Source organism: Lycorma delicatula, chromosome 2 (genome assembly GCF_047948215.1).
Source record: "Lycorma delicatula isolate Av1 chromosome 2, ASM4794821v1, whole genome shotgun sequence".
NCBI lineage: Eukaryota > Metazoa > Arthropoda > Insecta > Hemiptera > Fulgoridae > Lycorma > Lycorma delicatula.
Window position 1 is genome coordinate 221,978,496 of NC_134456.1, and position 20,982 is coordinate 221,999,477.

The 20,982-nt window shown below is 29.2% G+C and overlaps 1 protein-coding gene across 1 annotated transcript in view; it reads left to right on the forward strand.

Moving 5' to 3' along the window:
* The window catches only part of LOC142319677 (uncharacterized), a 39,823-nt gene that overhangs the window by 9,179 nt on the left and 9,662 nt on the right, over positions 1–20,982 (forward strand). The window contains exon 2 of the mRNA XM_075357226.1: positions 20,726–20,854. Coding sequence (XP_075213341.1) covers positions 20,726–20,854 — 129 coding nt within the window. The remainder of the gene's footprint in view (positions 1–20,725; positions 20,855–20,982) is intronic.

Below are 20,982 nucleotides of genomic sequence, written 5' to 3' on the forward strand. Positions count from 1 at the left end.
TTCTTTATAGTAATAAATGCTTTAATAAAAAAACGGTAGTTCAATAGTAGCCAATGATAAAATAAAACGATTATTTATAAAATTGTCATACGCTGACAGACGACTTTTGTTAAGAGGAATTTAGAGGTAATTCTTTTTATGTTTAATTTTTTTGGGATGACGCAACAACTAAAACAATCTGTCAGACTGTGTCTAGACGACGATGGTGGACGGAGAGAGGGGGGATGAACAAAACGCAGGTGGCTTCAACGCACCGATTTATCCGATGCCGCACTTGGCGGCAACGAAGGCAAGGAGGAAGAAGAAGTCAGGTTAAATGGCAACACAGCATCTGTCTATCACAATTAGTACAGTTTCATATACAAACTCCCTATTAGAAAAATATTCTATATTAACCGAAGCGAACGGGTGTCAAATAATTTTGAAGTAATTTTCAGTTTCGGTAAACTTTATTATCTCTTAATAAATCAATAATTTAATATTTATTATTAATAAATTTATTTATTTGTTTAGTCACACACGCGCGCACAATTTTAATTATATATAAATACTGAAATATACTTTTCTATATTAACATAATTTTTTTCTCACTCAAAATCTGTTTTAGCTAAACCTTTGTAATTACAAAAATATAAATTGATAAAATTTTCTATTTTTTTTTTTTTTTTTATAAACTTCTTTAAAATTCTATTGGTAGCTCCGCTCCTTTCCTACTGAAAAATTATAATTCTCCACAATTAAAAAAAATATATATATATTAATGAAAAATTATAAGTTAAAATTAAAATTTTTCCTTGAACTAAAGGCTTTACCGTAAAGAAGAAAAACAATAAAATACATATACCTAAAAATTTCGAAGCCAACGGTACGCATGTGTGATGAATCCATAACTACGCCCGACAGCCTTTATCATAATCAAGAAAAATAGCCTTATTCTCCCTCAAAAGTCGTATGAAAATACCTTTCATTCATTTACACGAGGTGAATTGACATATGCGAATTTCGCTTGCGGTGGTATCTCGAGAACGGTTGGACCTAGACGCATGAAACTACTGGCTATCGTTCCAGGAACTTGGAAAGTACCCTTTCGAACAAGCCTTTCAAAATTGCGTTAAAAATCGTCTAGACGCGCCGTTTTTTGAGATACGCTCTTTTTTAGAAATCATTTAATATAAGATATTACCCGTTTCTTATGTATAATATATATAAGATAAAGTTCATTAGCTATCTCAACAATAAAAAAAAAATTAAAACCTTTTATCACATATCTTCCCGATTTCGCTGAAAGTAATGATGCCCGATTTATTTTCAAAAATCGTTATAAATTTAAAAGCGATCAGAACTGTTAACTGAACGGTTACTAGATAATAATACTTATCTGTATTTTATTTCATCATCAAATACAAAAAATATTTGAGAAAAGGACGTATCTCGAGTACGGTTGGACCTAGACGCATGAAACTACCGGCCATCGTTCCAGGAAGTTAGAATGTTTGTCCAGGAAGACACAATTAGTTTGTCCTGAATAATCTCAAGATCTAACGGGCCGATCTCACAGAATCCTTCACAATTTAAAAATGTCTTCCTGAGTGAAAGACCTATGATAATTTCGTGACACTGCCTATTCCCCTTAAATTACTATTATTCTGATAGTTTTACTACAAAATCTAACAGTACGCTAGGAATGTCTCAAAATGAAAAACAGTTTACCATATACATTTGTGATGCATAATTCCTTCTTAAACACATAATTAATTAGATAAATCACTGCTGATAAGAATCGCTGAACCCGTTCCTGGAATCAAACCAGAACCTTCGACATGTTAGCAGGTTGTTTGATCCAGTCAACCCACTGAAGCGATTTTTTTGTGCCTTATAATACACTTTAAAAGGAAAATCAATTAAAAAAATTACCGGTAAATATTTTTTTAAATGTTACGAATAAAATTTAAAATATTTTAACGCTCGTTCTGAATATTTTCAAGGAAAAATTAATTTTCGTATAATTTACGAGTAATTTCTGTTTAAATTTTTAATTATGAGTAGTTAACGAGATGTTTTGTGACCGATAAGATATGCCGAATGATGCCGGGATTCGAACCCAGGATTATCGGTGTATCAGTCTGTTAATTTACCAACCGATCGATCTAAAGGTCATTAAATCTTCCTAAAAATCATTTTCCTCTTTAAAAAAAATGATCGACTATATATTTTCAACAATTTTATGATTTTTTTTAATTAACTAAAAAATAGATAAATTAAATTTGGAAAATGTATGTGATGATACCGAGCCCTTACCGGGAGTCGAACTCTGAACCTTACGTGAATTATAAAGTATTGGTTGCTCTTTTACAAACTCACTACCGATCATATTTTAATAAAAAAATAATTGTAAGAGAGGAAAGAGATGTTACATAAAAATATGTACATATTTATGTTTCATAAAAAGTACAGCCAGTAAATTTATAAAAATATTTTTACAAATTTATTAAGATGTTTATTTGTTACTTTCATTCCTAGTAAAAATAAGGGTTTTTCAAATGTTTATTGTATTATTCCTGAGTGTACATTCATTCATTTATGAATATTTTTACGACACGAATGAGATCGGTGAACAAATAGTATACTATTTGGGAGTCAAACCCAGGAGCTCCAGCAAATCAGAATATTTTTGATAATGTTACCGATGCGAATTCTTGCTTATCACGCTTCATTCTCGTTACCAGACTTACAACTTGTTGATATATATAAAATTAAATGTTAAATTCCATATTTCAAACTGTTTCTTTTTACTTATGAAATACACTGATTACATCAGTACAGTTAAATTCGATATACCATATATTTTATTTCCTTTGTTAATTAAGGGTCAGATAACCAAACATATAACTTGTTTCGTTTTATTTATTTTTTCGATAATGTTTCTCTGCTATTTGATACAGTATTAAGATAAATAATTTATTTATTTTGTAAAAATAAACAAGTGTAAACTGGGTTCTAACATTTTTAATCTAATAAATATTAAAAAATGGAGTATTTGAGTAAACTAATTTAGTAAATACAATGACTGGTAGTTTATAGTGTGTAAATAAAGACAGTTTTCTGTGTAATATCGCACTTAATAAAATCTTGTGTGTGTGAAATTTTATTTAAGGTAACTTGAAGTAAGTTTACATTATACTGAAGTATGTTCTCTTTAGTAATTCTAATCTTTCTATGAAAGAATTTCTATTAAAAAGATTGCTTAATTTACTCGTATTTTATTTGAATAATACAAACAATGAATAAAACAATTGCAAATTATTGTTTAAAATATTGTAATAATATTAAAAAAAAATAAATAAAACTCACTGTAATCAGTAATATCTCAATAAATAGAAAAGTTGGATGACGGTTACTAGTGGATTAGGTTAGGTTAAACACACTGTTCCCTCGAAGCATTAACTGACTGTGTTTGAATAATCTACCGATTATTATCCGATAGTAAATACAAGACAGACGGCTGGCTGCGTTTCATGTTTTTTACTTACACTCATAATGTTTCTCTGCCTTCGCGCAACTACGGCAACGACCTTGATAGACATTCAACAACCACTGTTTCATTCACTATCATTTTTTTTTTTAACAATAGACCATTATGCGTTGTCTAATATTAAATTATTTTTGTTATTTTTAAAACTTATTGTCAATCTTGCGGAAATTATAATTACATAAAATATTAAAGAGAATAACTTTTCACTTAAACTTTGATTTTCACTTATTTAATTACGTTTAATAATCCGTTTTCCTCAGAAAATCACTGAAATTAATTTAAGATAATACAATTCTAATTGAAAATAAAAATTTGAAGCATTTTTTAGTGAAAAAAATTATTAATTACATTTAAAAAATAAATTTATAATAAATTATATTGAAAGTAACACCGTATTGAATGCAGGTATTGAATATGACTGATAAAAGTTTCACATGTTAAGCATACGACGAGCCCCATCTTACAATTCCAGCAATATTTTGGTCATCCCTTGCCGTAAGGGTTGGTCATATCAAAACTTGTTTCAGACAAAAGTTTTAGGTAATTTTTAGAGGACTAACGACCACTTTAAACCGATTCGATACTATGCCTATTAAGGGGGGTATAAATTGTTGTCTCGAAAAGTATTATAACAAAAAAAAAACCCTTCGCACGCCGGAAGGCGGAGTTAGATCTCACCGGTGCTAAGTAGGAGATAAAAAATATTTCTACCTTAAATTAAAGAAAAAACTTCAAATTTACTCAATACGACAATGGTTGCAAGTGAAAAAAGTTTCACATGTTTAGCATACGACAAGCCCATCTTCCTACAATTTCCTTGCCGTAAGGGTTGGTCATATCAAAAATTGTTTAAGACAAAAGTTTTAGGTAATTTTTAGAGGACTAATGACCACTTTAAACCGATTCGATACTGTGCCTATTAAGGGAGGTATGATTTTTTTTTGTCTTCAAAACCCCATTTTTCCACCCTCTGGGCTAATAGTTGGTGATATCAAAAAAATTTACTTATAAGTTTTAGGCCCTTATCCAAAGAATAATAAGAACTTTAAACAAATTCGATATTTTACTTAATAAGAAAGTTATAACGATATATTGTTTATTTCGAAAAAAACACCCCATTTCCAACCCCATGGTCCGTTTTTGCCCATTAATGTATTCGACCGAGAGTTTGGATTTTTGGTTATAGTTCATTATTTTGTGAAGAAAAACAATGACCCAAATAAATAAACAATATGAAAAAAAAATTTAAAACATCGCTCTTAAATTAAACTCACTAAAAGTAAAAAATAATTTTAGGACGGTATCTCAGAATGGATTTGACAACAAACTTTTATTGTGATATTTAAGATTATGTGAAAGTCGTAGCTTCAAATTAAAAATTTGATGTTTTTGCCAATTTTTTCTTATGCGTGTGTGCCCCCCACTCTCATTCATCACGCATAAGAAAAAAATTGGCAGACATCAAATTTTTAATTTGAAGCTATGACTTTCACGTAATCTTACATATCACCACCAAAGCTTGTTGTCAAATCCATTCTGAGATACCGTCGTAAAATTATTTTTTACTTTTAGTGCGTTTAATTTAAGAGCGATGTTTTAATTTTTTTTTCTTTCAACGTTTTATGGCATTTAATATAAGAGTGGTTTTTAAAAACTTCTTTTATATATTTTTTATTTTCTGTTTTTTACTCTTCATAAGTTTATAATTTACAGCTGCGCTAGCGCACAGGTTTGAGCGTATTTATCGAAAGATCGGATCGGTACGTTTTACGGTGGGTGAGTGCAATCAAAACATAGGACTAAACGATTTAATTTCCGGATAACCAACATCCGGTCGATCAAGAGTGTATGCGATGCGTTAAACACTTAGCACTCGACCTGCCGATACATACGCCGTTTGAATCGTGAAAATCGGACGAGCGGTTGCCGAGATGTTACGGCAACCGCTTATTGAAGATTTGAGTTGATTCTCGTTTTGGACAGAAATTTGTCACTTAAAAAAAAAAAAAAAAATTTCTGTAACAAAGGGATCAATTTTCAGTTACATTGTACATAATCATGGTCAACGACTATAAACATTATAATCACAATCTCTACTGGTTTCTTATACAAATAAATATTTTTTACATCGACATCTTTATATAAATTCATAATAAAAGATTTTAAAAATTTAACAACATTTTTAAAACTGATTATTTTTATAAACACAAGAGTCAACATTGTATTAATCTTTTATATTATACGTATTTTAAAGTTTATGTAATTTAACATTACATATTGTGTAGGGTGCTGATGAGATCATAAAATAATAATAATAATAATAATAATGAAAATTATTTTATATTGAAACGGTTTTTTATACTTTCTTGCACTTGAGAAACGCGAAACATATGCTTAGATTTAATACATAATTTACTACGCAAATAAGAATCATAATGTTATTATATAATTTTTTTCATAATTCACATTATATACTACACACTCGCACATTTACACTCCAATAAAAATTATGAATTATTATAAAGCTAATCGCCGATTTGTATTTCTCGCCATAATATCTAAAACTTCATTAGGATTAACAGTAATATCTCTATGTACTGAGAAATAAACTAATGAACATAATCGCCCGACCACTTCGTTCGGGACTATAGCCCTCTAGAGAGAGAGAGAGAGAGAGAGAAAGTTTGGTGAAGATAGCTCAGTAGTAGAACATTTATTGTCCAATCCGAAAGTACCTGGTTAGAATCCGTAAATATATTTTACCCTCCTTAATGATACTCGCAACAATTCAATTGTAATTAGTGTCTCTTCTTCAGTAACGGAGTCCGAGAAGAATGATTAGGTGCGGTGCTAGTGTCAAAACTCGTTATCTACCATTCGGTTCAGCAGATTATTTAGTATCTTTAATTATATATTTTCAAATTACTTACTGGTAAGCTTTTGAGAATGGAGGTACGGATAATCGAGATTTTGATAGATGTTAATTAATGAATATGTTTATTTTGAATATATTTACTTTTCTATTTTCCAACAAAGGAAGTTTTTTTTTGATACTATTAATAATTCATAAAAGTAAATTTTACAATAAAAAATATGTGCATATTTTACGGATAAATGAATGCGGAAGTCCGGATAATTGATAGTCGGATTAATAAAATTACTGAGTATAATTGTATCATTTAAGTTTTTTTGTATCGCGGTGATCGGAGCGGAATTGTAATTATAGTAATTTTTTTAGGAGCATAGCGTGGTCGTTGTTCGTATAAATATAAATTCTTAAGTACAGCCTACAATTAAATTTTTACTTAAATTATTATCTAATAGTTTCTTTTTTATTATCTGCTTCTACAAATCGTGCTTGTCTATGTGAAAGAGAGATATATAGAGGGAGAGGAAGAGAGAGTATGAGTATGGACGTGTTTTTTTGACCTCAATATCTATTCACTAGAAAAAATTACAAAAATGTATATTTCTATGAATATAAAATATTAACAGTCCGATTATATTTCATTCATTATTTCTCTCTTTCTTTCCGATTCGTACCGCAATAAAAATAGGCGATAGGTTTACCTAACTAGAAATTATTGAACCCTGCATTTTAAAACTGCACGGGAAGATTTTGATAAAAATGTAACATCAATTTTAACTAATTCAAACCCAACTGCAGGAATTTTATAGCTACATAAATATATAAATAAATTTCTCATCTCAAGAACACAAAATCCTCTCTCTTAGTGGAAATAAAGGAGGTTAATTTATCCAAGATTATTCAAAATAATGCAAACTAGACTTTGCATTCCTGCAACCGCTGCTTCCAGTGAACGACTTTTTTCAAAAGCGGGACAGTTAATAACTAAAAGTCGTAGTAGACATACTTCAAAGAATTTCGAAAAAAAAAAATTTATACATGTAAATATGTAAAATACTATACAGTTTATTTGAAAAGTATTAACTATTTATTTTACTATTATTTTTCTTTTTTTTGTGATAACAGAACCAAACATTTTTAAAAACAAAATGTTTGTGTTTGTCTATGTAAGTAACTCTGCGGTTAGTAAAAACATAAAAGTAAATTTAAATGATAACTATCGATGTGATAAAAAAAGCAAAAACGGAATGAATGGCTCGCTCAAAGTACAGTACATGCTATATTATTTTTAATTATTGATTTTGCATGTATAATTTGTTATTGATGTCAACTTAATTTATGTCATGATTAATAATAATTCATTTTGTCATGTATAAATTTATTGAAATTAGTTACGATAAAGATTTTTTTTTTTTTTTTTTTTTTTTTTTTAGATATAAATAATATTAACCCACCGAGTTGGTCTAGTGGTTAACGCGTCTTTCCAAATCAGCTGATTTGGAAGTCGAGAGTTCCAGCGTTCAAGTCCTAGTAAAGCCGGTTATTTTTACACGGATTTGAATACTACATCGTGGATACCGGTGTTCTTTGGTGGTTGGGTTTCAATTAACCACACATCTTAGGAACGGTCGAACTGAGACTGTACAAGATTACACTTCATTTACACTCATACATATCATCTTCATTCATCCTCTGAAGAATTATCTAAACGGTAGTTACCAAGAGGCTAAACAGGAAAAAGAAAGAAAGATATAAATAATATTAACGAGTAAAAAAAAGTTATTTGGCTCTCGTTTCGCTGTAGTTTGTGATTAAACATAAAAAATGTGTTTTGGAGCTTACAGATAAAATTTAATTGTGTAAGATTTACTCACTTAAATAGCACAGTTATTGAAAAATTATACCGGATTACATGCAACGTAAAAAGCATGAAATATGCTTAAAATAAGCATGAAATATTTCAAAATATGCAACTTTAAATAATAAAAACATTTTAATTTTATTTTATTTCAAAATCAGCGTACAATTATTAAGTAGTAGAATAAGATGTCGATAAATTCGATGATTAACAATTATTTAACATTTTGTTACTTATTGTAAACGTAAACAATCAGGTACTATTCCAAATGATCGCAAGGTTTAGATTTATCTATTAGTTTAGATTTTTTAGAAATTCCACACTTGTTAAACAAAAGTAATAGTTTGTTACATGATCCTTTGGTTCACACCAAACCATAGGTATAAATGTTGTAATGTGTGACTATGATATGATTTAATTCTTTGTCTAGTATTGTTGATTTATGCTTACAACTATTTGTTGAAAAATGAAAAAGAATCCTTTAATTAAAATTAAAAAAAAAAAAAAAAATGGTGGGTGATAGATTCTGAGTTAATATATTAGTTTTCAGCATCAAAAAACAGATTAAAATCATGTATCAAACATTAGGAAACAAAAATTATGTTTATCAGTGTAATAGTAATCTAAACTGTGATTGTGGATAAAAAAAAGAAAAGATAATGAATTCGTGTGAATAAATAATGTAAGTATAGTAATTTAATTTAATCTATCTTCTTTATTACGTTTTGATAAGTTCCAGAACAATATTGTTATTACATTTATAACTTTCACCTGATCTGTTTCCCGCGTAGATTTTAAATGCCCATCAAAAATGTCGGCAGATTAAGGTTTTTTACACCTCATAAGCGACGTGAGAACGCGTTAATACATCACCCGACGTTGTTGGGTACTGTTCGCGTCCTTTCTAGTGGTACTTTTAACGGCTGTTATTCAATTTAACGATGTAGATTAATTTTTTAGTCCAGATAATCTTACGTGAATACTTATTAAGAGAATTATTTTGATAGTTCTACCGATTGGATTCCGCGAATAATGAAATGATGCTATTGTCCTCTACTAAAAAAGTAAGTAATTACATATAGTTAATTTTCTTAATTGTACATAATATATGAGTGTGGGTTTTTGAATCCGTTTTACATGAATTATTTACCGTTGTATTTATGTAAATGAACAGAGAATATTCTAAGATGATAATAATAATCTAAACTGAGATTGTGGATAAAAAAATTACAAGTGTGTGTGTATAAAAGATTATGAATTCGTGTGAATAAATAATAAGTATAGTATTTTAAGTTAATCTATCTTCTTTATTAGGTATTGATAAGTTCCAGAATAATATTGTTTTTAATCAATTTATAACTTTCACTTGACTTGTTTCCCGCGTAGATTTTAAAAAACGCATCAAAGATGTCGGAAGATTAAGTTTGTTTTCTACATCTCGTAAACGACGCGAGAACCTGTTAAGTACGTCACATGGCGTGGTTGTGTATTATTAGGGTCCTTTCCAACCGTACCGTTAACGGCCGTTTACTCAGTTTAATGATGTAGATTAATTTGTTATTCCAATTCTAACATGAATGCGTACTAAGAGAAATAATTTGATAGTTATACTGATTGGTTTTTGCGAATAATGAAATACTATTTTGCGCCGTTGTCCTTTACTAAAAGTAAGTAATGATCATATGGTTAATTTTCTTAGTTGTACATAATATGAATGTGAGTGAAAATAGGAATGAAATAATAATTAGCTGCATAAGGCATTTTGGAAGGAAGAGTTTCTTTCATTAATATGATACTGGTAGTCAAACTTTAAACCTAATATGGACTCAATTAAAAGTAAATGTAAAACAAATGTATTTAGAGAATTAAAACTAGAATTCAGATTTTTAAGGAAAATGGAAGAAGTTAATGAATCAGTTTTTCTGCAAGGGAAGTAATTTTGTTAAATTGATTTAAAACAAATTTTAATTTTCCTCTTTTACAAAACAATTCAAAATGTATTTTTATTTGTTCCAAGTTATGTTTAAAAACTTCTCCAAAATTCTACTTATCTTTTGATCTCAGTGTGTTTAATTAGTATTACATGTTAATTAATTCTTAACATTATATCTTCTCATATCTTTTATAGTAGATCATTCTTTTTGTTACTAAATTATAACCAACTCAGCAGTGGGAGGGAGGTTTGGGTAAGATGATACCCTACTACAACTGCTTACCATTGGATTATTCCACAACATTGTGCAGAGTAAGATCCTGGAAATTGAAGATTATAAAGTAAAATGCTAGTGGCCAAATGATGAAGGTAGCCTACAAACCCCTGGCTAGCCTAGTTGTACAGTGAAAATATTCATGATGCTTCTTTTATATGTTATAGTAATCTTGTAGTAATGTTCTTTTAAACCATTGATTCTCAAAATTTTCACCCACTGGCCCATATTGAAAATCAAAACTTTTCTAGTGCCCCCAATATTTTTAAACTTACCATCTGTTAAAAATAATAATTGCAATTGGTGTTTTTAAGATACGCTCTTAAAAACAAATTGCAATTAGTTTTTAAATGTGGCATAGCCTATTTCTGAGTTGAAACTTAACATTTTAAATGAGCAATGAAAACACATATTTAATCATATTTAGAAGTATTTTTATTAAAATTGCTTTCAGAAAAATGTTAATTGTGTATAGTTATATAGCAATAGTGATAGCATATTAACAATTTTTCTACTAGTGTAGTAGGTATTTAGTTTGAAATATCAGGAAAACATAATTTTTGCCTTTTTTTTTTTTTTTAATCAGTTAGCCTTTTTAGACTGCCTGAACACCCCCAATTTTCTGTGAGCCCCCCAGATTGCCTCCAGTGCTTACAAGGGAGCATTATCACCCACTTTGAGAACGGATATTTTAAACTCATATTTTTAGGGTACAAAATCATCAACTTTAATTTGTAACATTGTAATTCAATTTCTAAACTTTCTGGTGTTTTTCTTTCTGGATTTCTTATCTTATTTTACTGCCTAAAAGTGTTAGTTATTTGCTCTATTTACATATTTGTATATTTACAACTTTTATTATTTTTTCCTAAGAAATTCTATAGGCCTTTCGAACAGTATAAGACTTAAGGCAAAAATACTGTTTTTTATTGTGGTAATTTCACTTTTTGATTGAATATAATATTTATAAATAATACTTCATGATGTTTTTATCATAAACTATCATAGAATTAAATAATCCAGCAGAAGTAAATGGGTGAGGTCATAGGTGGTTCTGTTACTTAATGGGCTTCAGTTAATGTGAACCATTAAGTGTCTTCAAAATAACTGTTTTAAACTATATTAAAAATGACTATGTGCAATCATTATTTAAAAAAAAAACTTTTCAATGTTTTATCATTGTTATGAAATGTTTTTAAATGAAATTCTTTTCATGAAGACGCTTGTACAGATAAGACGTTGTCACAGTAAGACCCAACTCTGAATTAGTTATTAAATGTACTATATTTTTTGTTCTGAAGAAGCCACTTCTGTTATAGTTTAAAAAAAAGTTTTGGTTTAAGTTAAATGATAGAAAATAGTTATAGTTTAAAAAAAATATAAGTCTTAATAATTCTTGAGTTTTTGATCAAGTTATTTTAATTTGACATCTTAATAGGGATGAAATTATAAATTGAATCTGCATAAGATAAGAATTTTGATGTTCCTGATAAATTTGGTAATTACAGTCATTCAATTGGGTGGTTCAATGTATAAACGTGTGAATCCTGTTGTCAGTGCAAAAAAGAAGTGGACTAATAAATAAAATAATGTGTTGGATCAATAGCCAAGAGTGTCATAACAGATTGATTCTGTTTTGTTTCTGATAAGCTAGACTACATTTCAAATGTTTATAAACATATCTTGTTATTTAATTTTTTTGTTTGCGATCAGACCTTCAAAGGATCACCCATGCATAGTCCTCGGTTCTTTCTTTTCCAAATTGTTTCATTTTTTCCCTAAACTTTTCTCTCCTTTCTTTGATCCATTCACTGTGTTTTCTTTTCTGTTTTTGTGGAAATGTAGATTCATCCACTAGTTTTCTGAAAGATTTCATCAAAAATTATTTTTTTGGAAACATTTAATAATTTGAGATGTTCAATTTTTTTTAACTAGCTTATTTGGTTTATCTTTTTTCAAAAAAAGTTAAATATTTATTTTATTAATTTAGTTTCTGACATTCGATTTAAGTGACCATAAAATTTGAGTTCTTTTTCTAATTGTATGTTGGTAAATTTCTTAAGATTTGCTTAATTTATAAATATTATCTTTGAGTTTTGGCCGTAGAGTTTTTTAAAATAATTTTTTTTGACAATTACTAGATTTAACTAAGCAGCTCTGTAGGCCTTCCATACTATATAACACCCAACACGTCTGGTAAAACTATGGTTTTATAGTGTCTTAATTATGTGCTTTTTAATAAGAATCTTTTATTCTATGTTTCTGTAAGATGAAAGCCACTTTCATTTTTGTGTTCTGGCTTTTATTTCTTTTTCTTTCTAAAAAATTCAGGGTAATTATTTTACTAAATATTTAAACTTTTCTACCCTTTTGATTGTAATTCTGAAATTTGCATGGTTTGGATTCTACTTTTATTATTGGAATCTATTATATGAAATTTGTAACTGGATTTTGTTTGCATATTTTTCTAATTAGGTATAATAATCTAAACTCTTTATTAGGTTTTGATAAGTTCCAGAATAATATTGTTTTTTAATACATTTATAACACTTTCATTTGACTTGCTTCCCGCGTAGATTTTAAAAAACGCGTTAAATATGGCAGCCGTTTAAGATTATTTTCTACATCTCCCACAAGCAGCGAGAAAACGCGTTAAATACATCGTGTGACGTTCTTGTTTATAGTTAGCGTCCTTTTTGGCGGCAGTGTTAACGGCTAATAATATTGAATTTAACGATGCAGATTAATTTGTTAGTCTAAATAATCTTACTTGAATGCTTACTAAGATAAATAATTTAATAGATCTACTGACTGATTTTGCAAAATACCAAAACAAATAATATAAAGTAAATAAAATGAATAATGAAATACTATTTTCCGCCGTGGTCCTTTACTACAAGTAAGTAATGACATATAATTTTCTTAATTGTTTTTAATATGAATGTGAGTTTTTGAACCCCATTACTTATTTACTGTTTTAATTCATACCAATTATGTTATCTAAATAATATAAAACTATAAGTGACAATACGTTACGTTTGTAGTTAATTTTGACCGATCTTTTATTTGTAACTTTTATAATGTTTTAATATTTTTTGGCTCGTGAACAGTGTTACATTTTACTATTCATGCTTGTTCTAACTTCCATGTTAATAATTATTTTTAATTAGTAAGGCATATTGATTATTGCTGAATAATAAGTATCAGATTTACCCAGCCTAGCTATCTATTTACTTACACAAATGATTTAAATGTAAACCTCAAACATTTTTGTTTATACACTCAAATTTGTAATAATGCTATTGTGAAATGCATAGTGATTACTAGATTTAACTAAGAAGTTCTGTAGGCCTTGTGCACTATACAACACATTTGGTAAAACTATGGTTTAATAGTGTTTTAATTATGAATTTTTAATAAGAATTTAGCTTTAATACTAAGCTAAATTTAATAAATTTTAGCTTTTTAATAAGAATTTTTTATTTTATGTTTCTTTAAGATGAAAGCCACTTTTATTTTTGTGTTCTGGCTTTTATTTCTTTTTCTTTTTCAAAAAAATTCAGGGTAATTATTTTACCTAAATATTTAAACTTTTTGACCCTTTTCATTGATTGTAATTCTGACATTTTTATGGTTTGGATTCTACTTTTATTACTGGAATCTATTATATGAAATTTGTAACTGGATTTTGTTTGCATATTTTTCTATGAAAATTCTTGAATTTTCATTATTTCTACGTAGTCTTTTACCAAAGTCACCAGATCATTAGCTAATGGTAAAACATTTACATTTAAACATTTAAATGTTGTGCCCTCATTTTTATTAAGTATCTGTATTTTCATATTCGATTCAATAATTTTTCCAATTGAACAATATTGTGAGAGACCATCCATCCCCTTGGTTTAATGTAGTTTTTATTTGAAAGGGTTTGGGAATGCCACCTTAAATTTTATTAACTTGAGTATATTTATTTTATAATGTTTTACTGTTATTGACATAAATTCTTGCAATACTTTAACCAGAGATTCTCTATTGAATCTTATGCCTTTAGAAATTTTAGAAAAATAAATGTTAATTTCAGATCTCTTAATATTTTGGTATGATTATTATTATGTTATAATTAATTTTTTTGCAAATACAAAAAAAAAGTGTTTTAGGTTTTTGTTATTTATTTACAAACTATCTATGGTGGAAATATGTGAATATTTTAAAGATCAGCTCTATCAAACCAGCTGATATTTTTAATTTATTTGCGTTTTCAGTTTTTTATCTTTAGTAAAGAACTGTTTTTAATTGGCTTTTAAAATTAACTCAAATTGAATAGGAAGCGATACTACTTTTTATCCAAAGAAAAAGTCAAAATCTTTAATTTTGTACAACTGGTCGTATAGCACCAATCACTTCTGAAAACATTGTAACAATTTAACACTTCTCAAAAATATTAACTATATTGCTGCAACTAGTATTTCAGTTACAATAAATAGACATAAATTTAGAAGTATTTATATTAATTTAAGTGAAACTTATGAAAAATCTGTCTTCCTTTTGAAAAACTTAACATATTTTTTTTATTTTTGTTACCATTAGGGTCAGTGGAAATGTAAATATCAATTTTAATATTCTACCAAATTGGGTGCCTATAAAGAAAGGATGGAGGATATACCAATAGGCAACAATTATACTTGTATATAAGTTATATTTTTTCATAAATCTTAATTTTATTGAAAAAATTAAAATATAATTACACATGATAATTTTATCTCAAGCTTTATTCTGTTTATTTTTCTTAAATTCAGATCTCAGTATTGTTTTTCCCATTTGATCCTCATCAACTTCCTCTATAACACCAATTGCTAATTCATTTCCTCCATATAACTCTTCAATATATTCCACCCACCTATCGACTTATGTATCGTATTATAATTCAGTGTACCATTTATGTTTAACACATTATTAGATTTTAATTTATGTACCCCAAAATTTTCCTTTAATCCAAAATTTTCCTGTATGCTCTGTCTATTTTACCAATGTTCATTTCTCTTTCCACTTCTGAACACTTTTCGTTAATCCACTCTTCTTTCGCTAGTTTTCAGTTCCTGTTTATAGTATTTCTTAATTGTCGATAGTTCCTTTTACTTTCTTCATCACTAGCATTCTTATATTTTCTACGTTCATCCATCAGCTGCAATATATTGTCTGAAACCCAAGGTTTTCTACCAGTTCTCTTTGTTCTACCTAAGTTCACTTCTGCTGATTTAAGAATTTCCTTTTCAACATTTTCCCATTCTTATTCTACATTTTCTACTTTAACTTTTTTCTGTACGACCTCTTGCGATGTCATCCTTGAAAATCTTCTTTACCTCCTCTTCCTCAAGCTTCTCTACATTCCACCGATTCATCTGACACCTTTTCTTCAGGTTTTTTAACCCCAATCTACATTTCATTATCACCAAATTATGGTCCCTATCAATGTCTGCTCTAGGGTAAGTTTTGCAGTTAATGAGTTGATTTCTAAATCTTTGCCTAACCATGATATAATCTTTCTGATACCTTGCAGTATCGCCTGGCTTTTTCCAAGTGTATATTCTTCTATTATGATTTTTAAATTGGGTGTTTGCAATTACTAAATTATACTTTGGGGCAACAAAGTACAATTTTAGATAGAGTCTTTGATCGACTCTATAAGTCGATCTCCTCTTTCATAACTTTTGCCCAGCCCATATTCACCCACTATATTTCCTTCCTTGCCTTTTCCAATGCTTGCATTCCAATCTCCAACTATTATTAAATTTTCATCTCCTCTTACGTGTTTAATTGCTTCATCAATCTCTTCGTATACACAATCTACCTCATCATCATCATGGGTGTTTGGAGGCATATAGACATTAACAATCGTCAGTTTAGATTTTGATATTATCCTTATTTCAATGATTCTATTGCTATGCATTTTGAAATACTCTACTCTCTTCCCTATCTTGTTCATTACGAAACCTACTCCTGCCTGCCCATTATTTGAAGCTGAGTTAATTATTTTAAAATCACTTGACCAAAACATCATAATGTGTAAAATATTAATTGGAAGTAGATTTGCAGGTTTGTTTCTATTGCTACAGATCTAAGAGTTCCTGTTGACTGACCCCTTTTTTCTGTTTAGAGCAGAAGATTCACTAGTCAATATATGAACTTCCCTTGTATATTGTGTAGTGTTTTGAAGGCAGATAGTATTTTCAAATAACAGTTTTAACATTGCAATCCTCTGATTTTATTGATTAAGCATGCAGAAGAGAGGCTATAGACTTAATGTGACAAGAAAGGATTTGAAACTCTCTCTACTAGACAGTAGAATTGACTTAGAACTAGAACTAGAACAGTTGAATTGATTTAGATATGTGCCCCACATTGGTATCCTTACGTTTCTGGGAGTGTTATAGGCTATACATTTAAATGTTATGTTTCAAAAACCTTGAAAAAAATTATACATGTACAAACTGTCACCTGCATACCCCTTAATTATCCTATATAAAAAAGCAATGGTTTTTTTAATGTGTAATTGCAAATAATTGAGAGTAAGTTTATGAATTGGATAGATTTACATTAAAAAGTAAAATATGTATTGACTTAGTAAGAAGTCAAGCAGTTTTGCAACATATTCTACAAATGTTATATCATTACTTGTGAAGTTTTATTGATTGAAAGCAACTTGACGTGTGTTCAGGTCTATAATTAAGCGAAAGTATCAAATTAGAAAGTCGTTGGAAGTAAAACATTAGAAAACAATTTGCAGGTTGTTTCTGTTGCTACAGAACTTGGAAATCCTGTTGACCTCCTAGACCTCAATATGTGAACTTCCCTTACATAATGTAAGTTTTTTGAAGGCAGATAGTATAGCACTGTTAAAACTTTGTTTTCCCAAAATACAATCTGCCTTGTTGATTGAAATGATTTTGTTGAAAGAGGGAGGCTATAGACTTGGCAAGAAGGGATTTGAATCTCCCTCTACTAGATGGTATTTTTATTTTTCTTGCAATAAAGTTCATTTTGAGAAAGAATATTGCTGAATCTCAATATTTACACGACTGCCCAAAAAGGAGTGTAATGTTCTTAGGGTATATGTGTTCCACTGTAGCAGCTCAGTGGCTTAAGTCATTAAGTGATTTAGATGTACTAGACCTAGACCCTGAGTTGTTATCCTTATGTTACTAGGAATGTCATAAACTATATATACAAAATTATCATCCATACACTATTACCCTATGTTAAAGAGCAATGGTTTTTTTTTTATTGGCAGTAGTGATTTTAGATACTGAAAATAATTAGGTAAGTTTATCCTTTGAATAGATTTACAACATGAAATTAGTATACTGCTTAGTAAGAAATCAAGCAGTTTTATAACCAATGTATCCTTTCAAATTTACCTTATGCTTCAAAGTAATTTATAGTGGGTTAAGGGGCGGTGGTATACCACCTACCGTTAAGTTTGGTAATTTATTTTGATTTCATTTTTTCCCCTAATTACGGCTTTGGGATCACAGTTGATTTTTATCCCTGGAAAGATTATCTTGCATTTATTTTTGCATTATCTCAGAATAATTAACAATTTCCTAATTTTTAGCACCCATAAGAGTATTCTATGTTCATTTTTTGACTTCATTGCTAGAATTATAGTTTCAAGTAAGCAATGGGTGTGAATGCCTATAAATAGTTGATGATCAGTTTAAAAACTATATAGTTTAAAAACCTGCAAGCCACCCAGGAAGAGGTTCAGCAAGTACTAGTTCAGGTGACTTTAGTCCACTGTTTTTTTATATAACTGTAGTTTCATATGAAAATATTTTACCTGCAAAGCTAAAGCTTTGCCATAGGTAGGAGTACCTAATCATCAATTATAATTTATTAGAAAAAAAAACTTAACTTCTTACACACCCCCAGATTTCTTCAATTAACTTTCTCTTCCATCCTCTCTCTCTCACACACACAACACAATATTGACACCAACCATACGTATTAACAACATTTAAAGTTGTCTACTCCATGTAGACTAAATCATAACTAAATACAGTGCTTCCATCTCATCATTTGTAAAGTAGAAAATCCAATCCAAAAATTAAATTAAGATTATAGGTACTTCTTACACTACCCAGCAGACAGTTAAAGAACATAGGTTTAAAAAAATTAAGGGTTTTAAAACAATGTACAGTAAGACCTTGGAACAGTAACATTTTCTGTAAGTGTGCTTGGTTATAGCTTTCACCCTTAGTTATCTCCACCCTAATGTTACCACTTCATTTGTAAAATTAGAAGACCTTATAAACAAAGATATTAATGCAAAATACAGATATTTATTTACTGATGGTTTACTGGATGGTTCATGATGAGTAGAAAAGTGAGTGGAATGTTACCATCAGCAATAAACTTAACCTAGTTAAGAAAACAGTGTCACCATGGAGGTGTTCATGCAGGAAAAACTATCGAGAGAGGTTATTATTTGCCATTTACTATACACTAGACTCAATCATGGACATCTATGACTCAGAACGAATGCACCCTTTGTGTCTGCTGCTATTGCCAACTAACGCTACACCACATCCTTACAATGCAGCATTGCATCGGATATTTAAATTAGAGCTAACCTCAGAAATAATATGAAATTTTATAGATTGCTTTGTAATTTCTTAAGACCTTTGAATAGTTTAACCATTAGCTGACCGATGGTACACACAAGTATCAGATATATTTTTCCAAACATTAGTTTTATATATTCAGTAAAGCATGCGAGGACCCGTCGGTACTTAAAAGTACAATTTTAACTACTGAAAAACAGTAAAAAAAAAAACTAGTGTTGGCAGCTCTGAAAAATGATAAAGTGATTGTTAAAAATTTGTTGCTATTATTACTCGTGCTGTTGGTTTGGTTGACTTCAATTTTGTGTATTGTATAGTGAAATAATAAACATTAATATACGCTTAATTCTTAAAGTTTGGTTGATTAGTTGTCGTGAGAAACATAAAAAAAAAAGGATTTATTGTTTGTTGTTAGAAACTGCGTTATTGGAAGTGGACTTGTAAGTACCGACAGGCTCCTTGAGTGTTGTTTTAGGTTAGATTGCCTAACATAAAAACAGTTGTCAATATTTAGTGTGCAGATTGGTATTTATTTTTTTGTCTTATCGTTAGTTATTTACTTATCCAATATGGATACAATTGTGACTGATAACAGATATTGAAGATGATTATGATAATGCTGTACGTGTAAGTGTTAAGTAATCCAAGTGAAAACAATGAAACTATCTTTGAGACCAGACAGAATACTAATAATACGTTTCACTTAGTTTTCGATGAAGAAATTATTAGAATTAGAGAGTATATCAGATAAAAATGACAAAAAGTTGACAGTAAATGTAGTGCTAAAAAACGTAGGCGTAAAAGTAAAACTGTGAAAGAACCAACTGGAGAAGAAATACATAGAAAATGGGATATCAGATTATTCCTTGCCAACAGGTGTTGATTGCAATTTGTTTGCGCACTGCAATACGGGTACTGAGATTTTTATTGAGATCGTTCGTGAAATTCTTGTTTATCAAAGTAAACTTTGTGCCACCCAGCACCATAAAATTTTGAGCCTGTCACTAAAAAAAACACGTGTTTCTGGGTATAAATATGATCAAGGGCTACAATATTTTACCGTCGTGGAAGGATTACTGGAGTTATGACCAAGATTTACATAACCCAGAAATAGCAAATGCAATGTCAAGAAATACATTTGATGCTATTTTGTGTAACCTCTATGTTAATGATAATTCAACCATTCCCAATAAAAACAAAGACAAACTTTTCAAAATTAGACCCATGATTCAAACACTAAATAACAAATGTGCAGTTTCATACAGTAGTACAAGGCAATTAAGTGTTGATGAAACAATGATACGTTTCAAGGGTTGCACCAGTATGAAACAATACAACCCAATGAAACCAATAAAGCGTGGATTCAAAATATGGACCATTGGTGATATGAAGTGCTATGTAAAAAAAATAGAATATATCAGGGTAAAGGCAATACACTGCAAGAAGAATTTGAAAATTTACTGGTTTTCCCTCACAAAACTATGTAAATTAAACTCACCTAATAATAATTTAACTATAGCTGCACTGTTAATGTGTATGGTGATTGAATTAGAGATAAATTTATTTTTATTTTATAAATTATACAAAAAATCATTAACATATCTCTTTGTAGCATTTATATTTTGTTTTTTATTACAGCAAGCAGATTTAGTACAACTGAAAGAGGAACCGCTGGATATTATTAATGGTGATATTGAAAAAGATCCTTTAGCAATTGAAGAGACCAACTTGGTTAAATTAGAAAACTTAAAAGTTGAAAATGAAGTGGTAAGGATATTAGATTTTGCATTTAATGGAACACCAATTATCCAGATGGTCTTTGCAAGGCCAAAGCTGGATAATTGGAAAGGGTAATTTAAAAAAACGGTTATTATGCATACTGTACATATCATTCT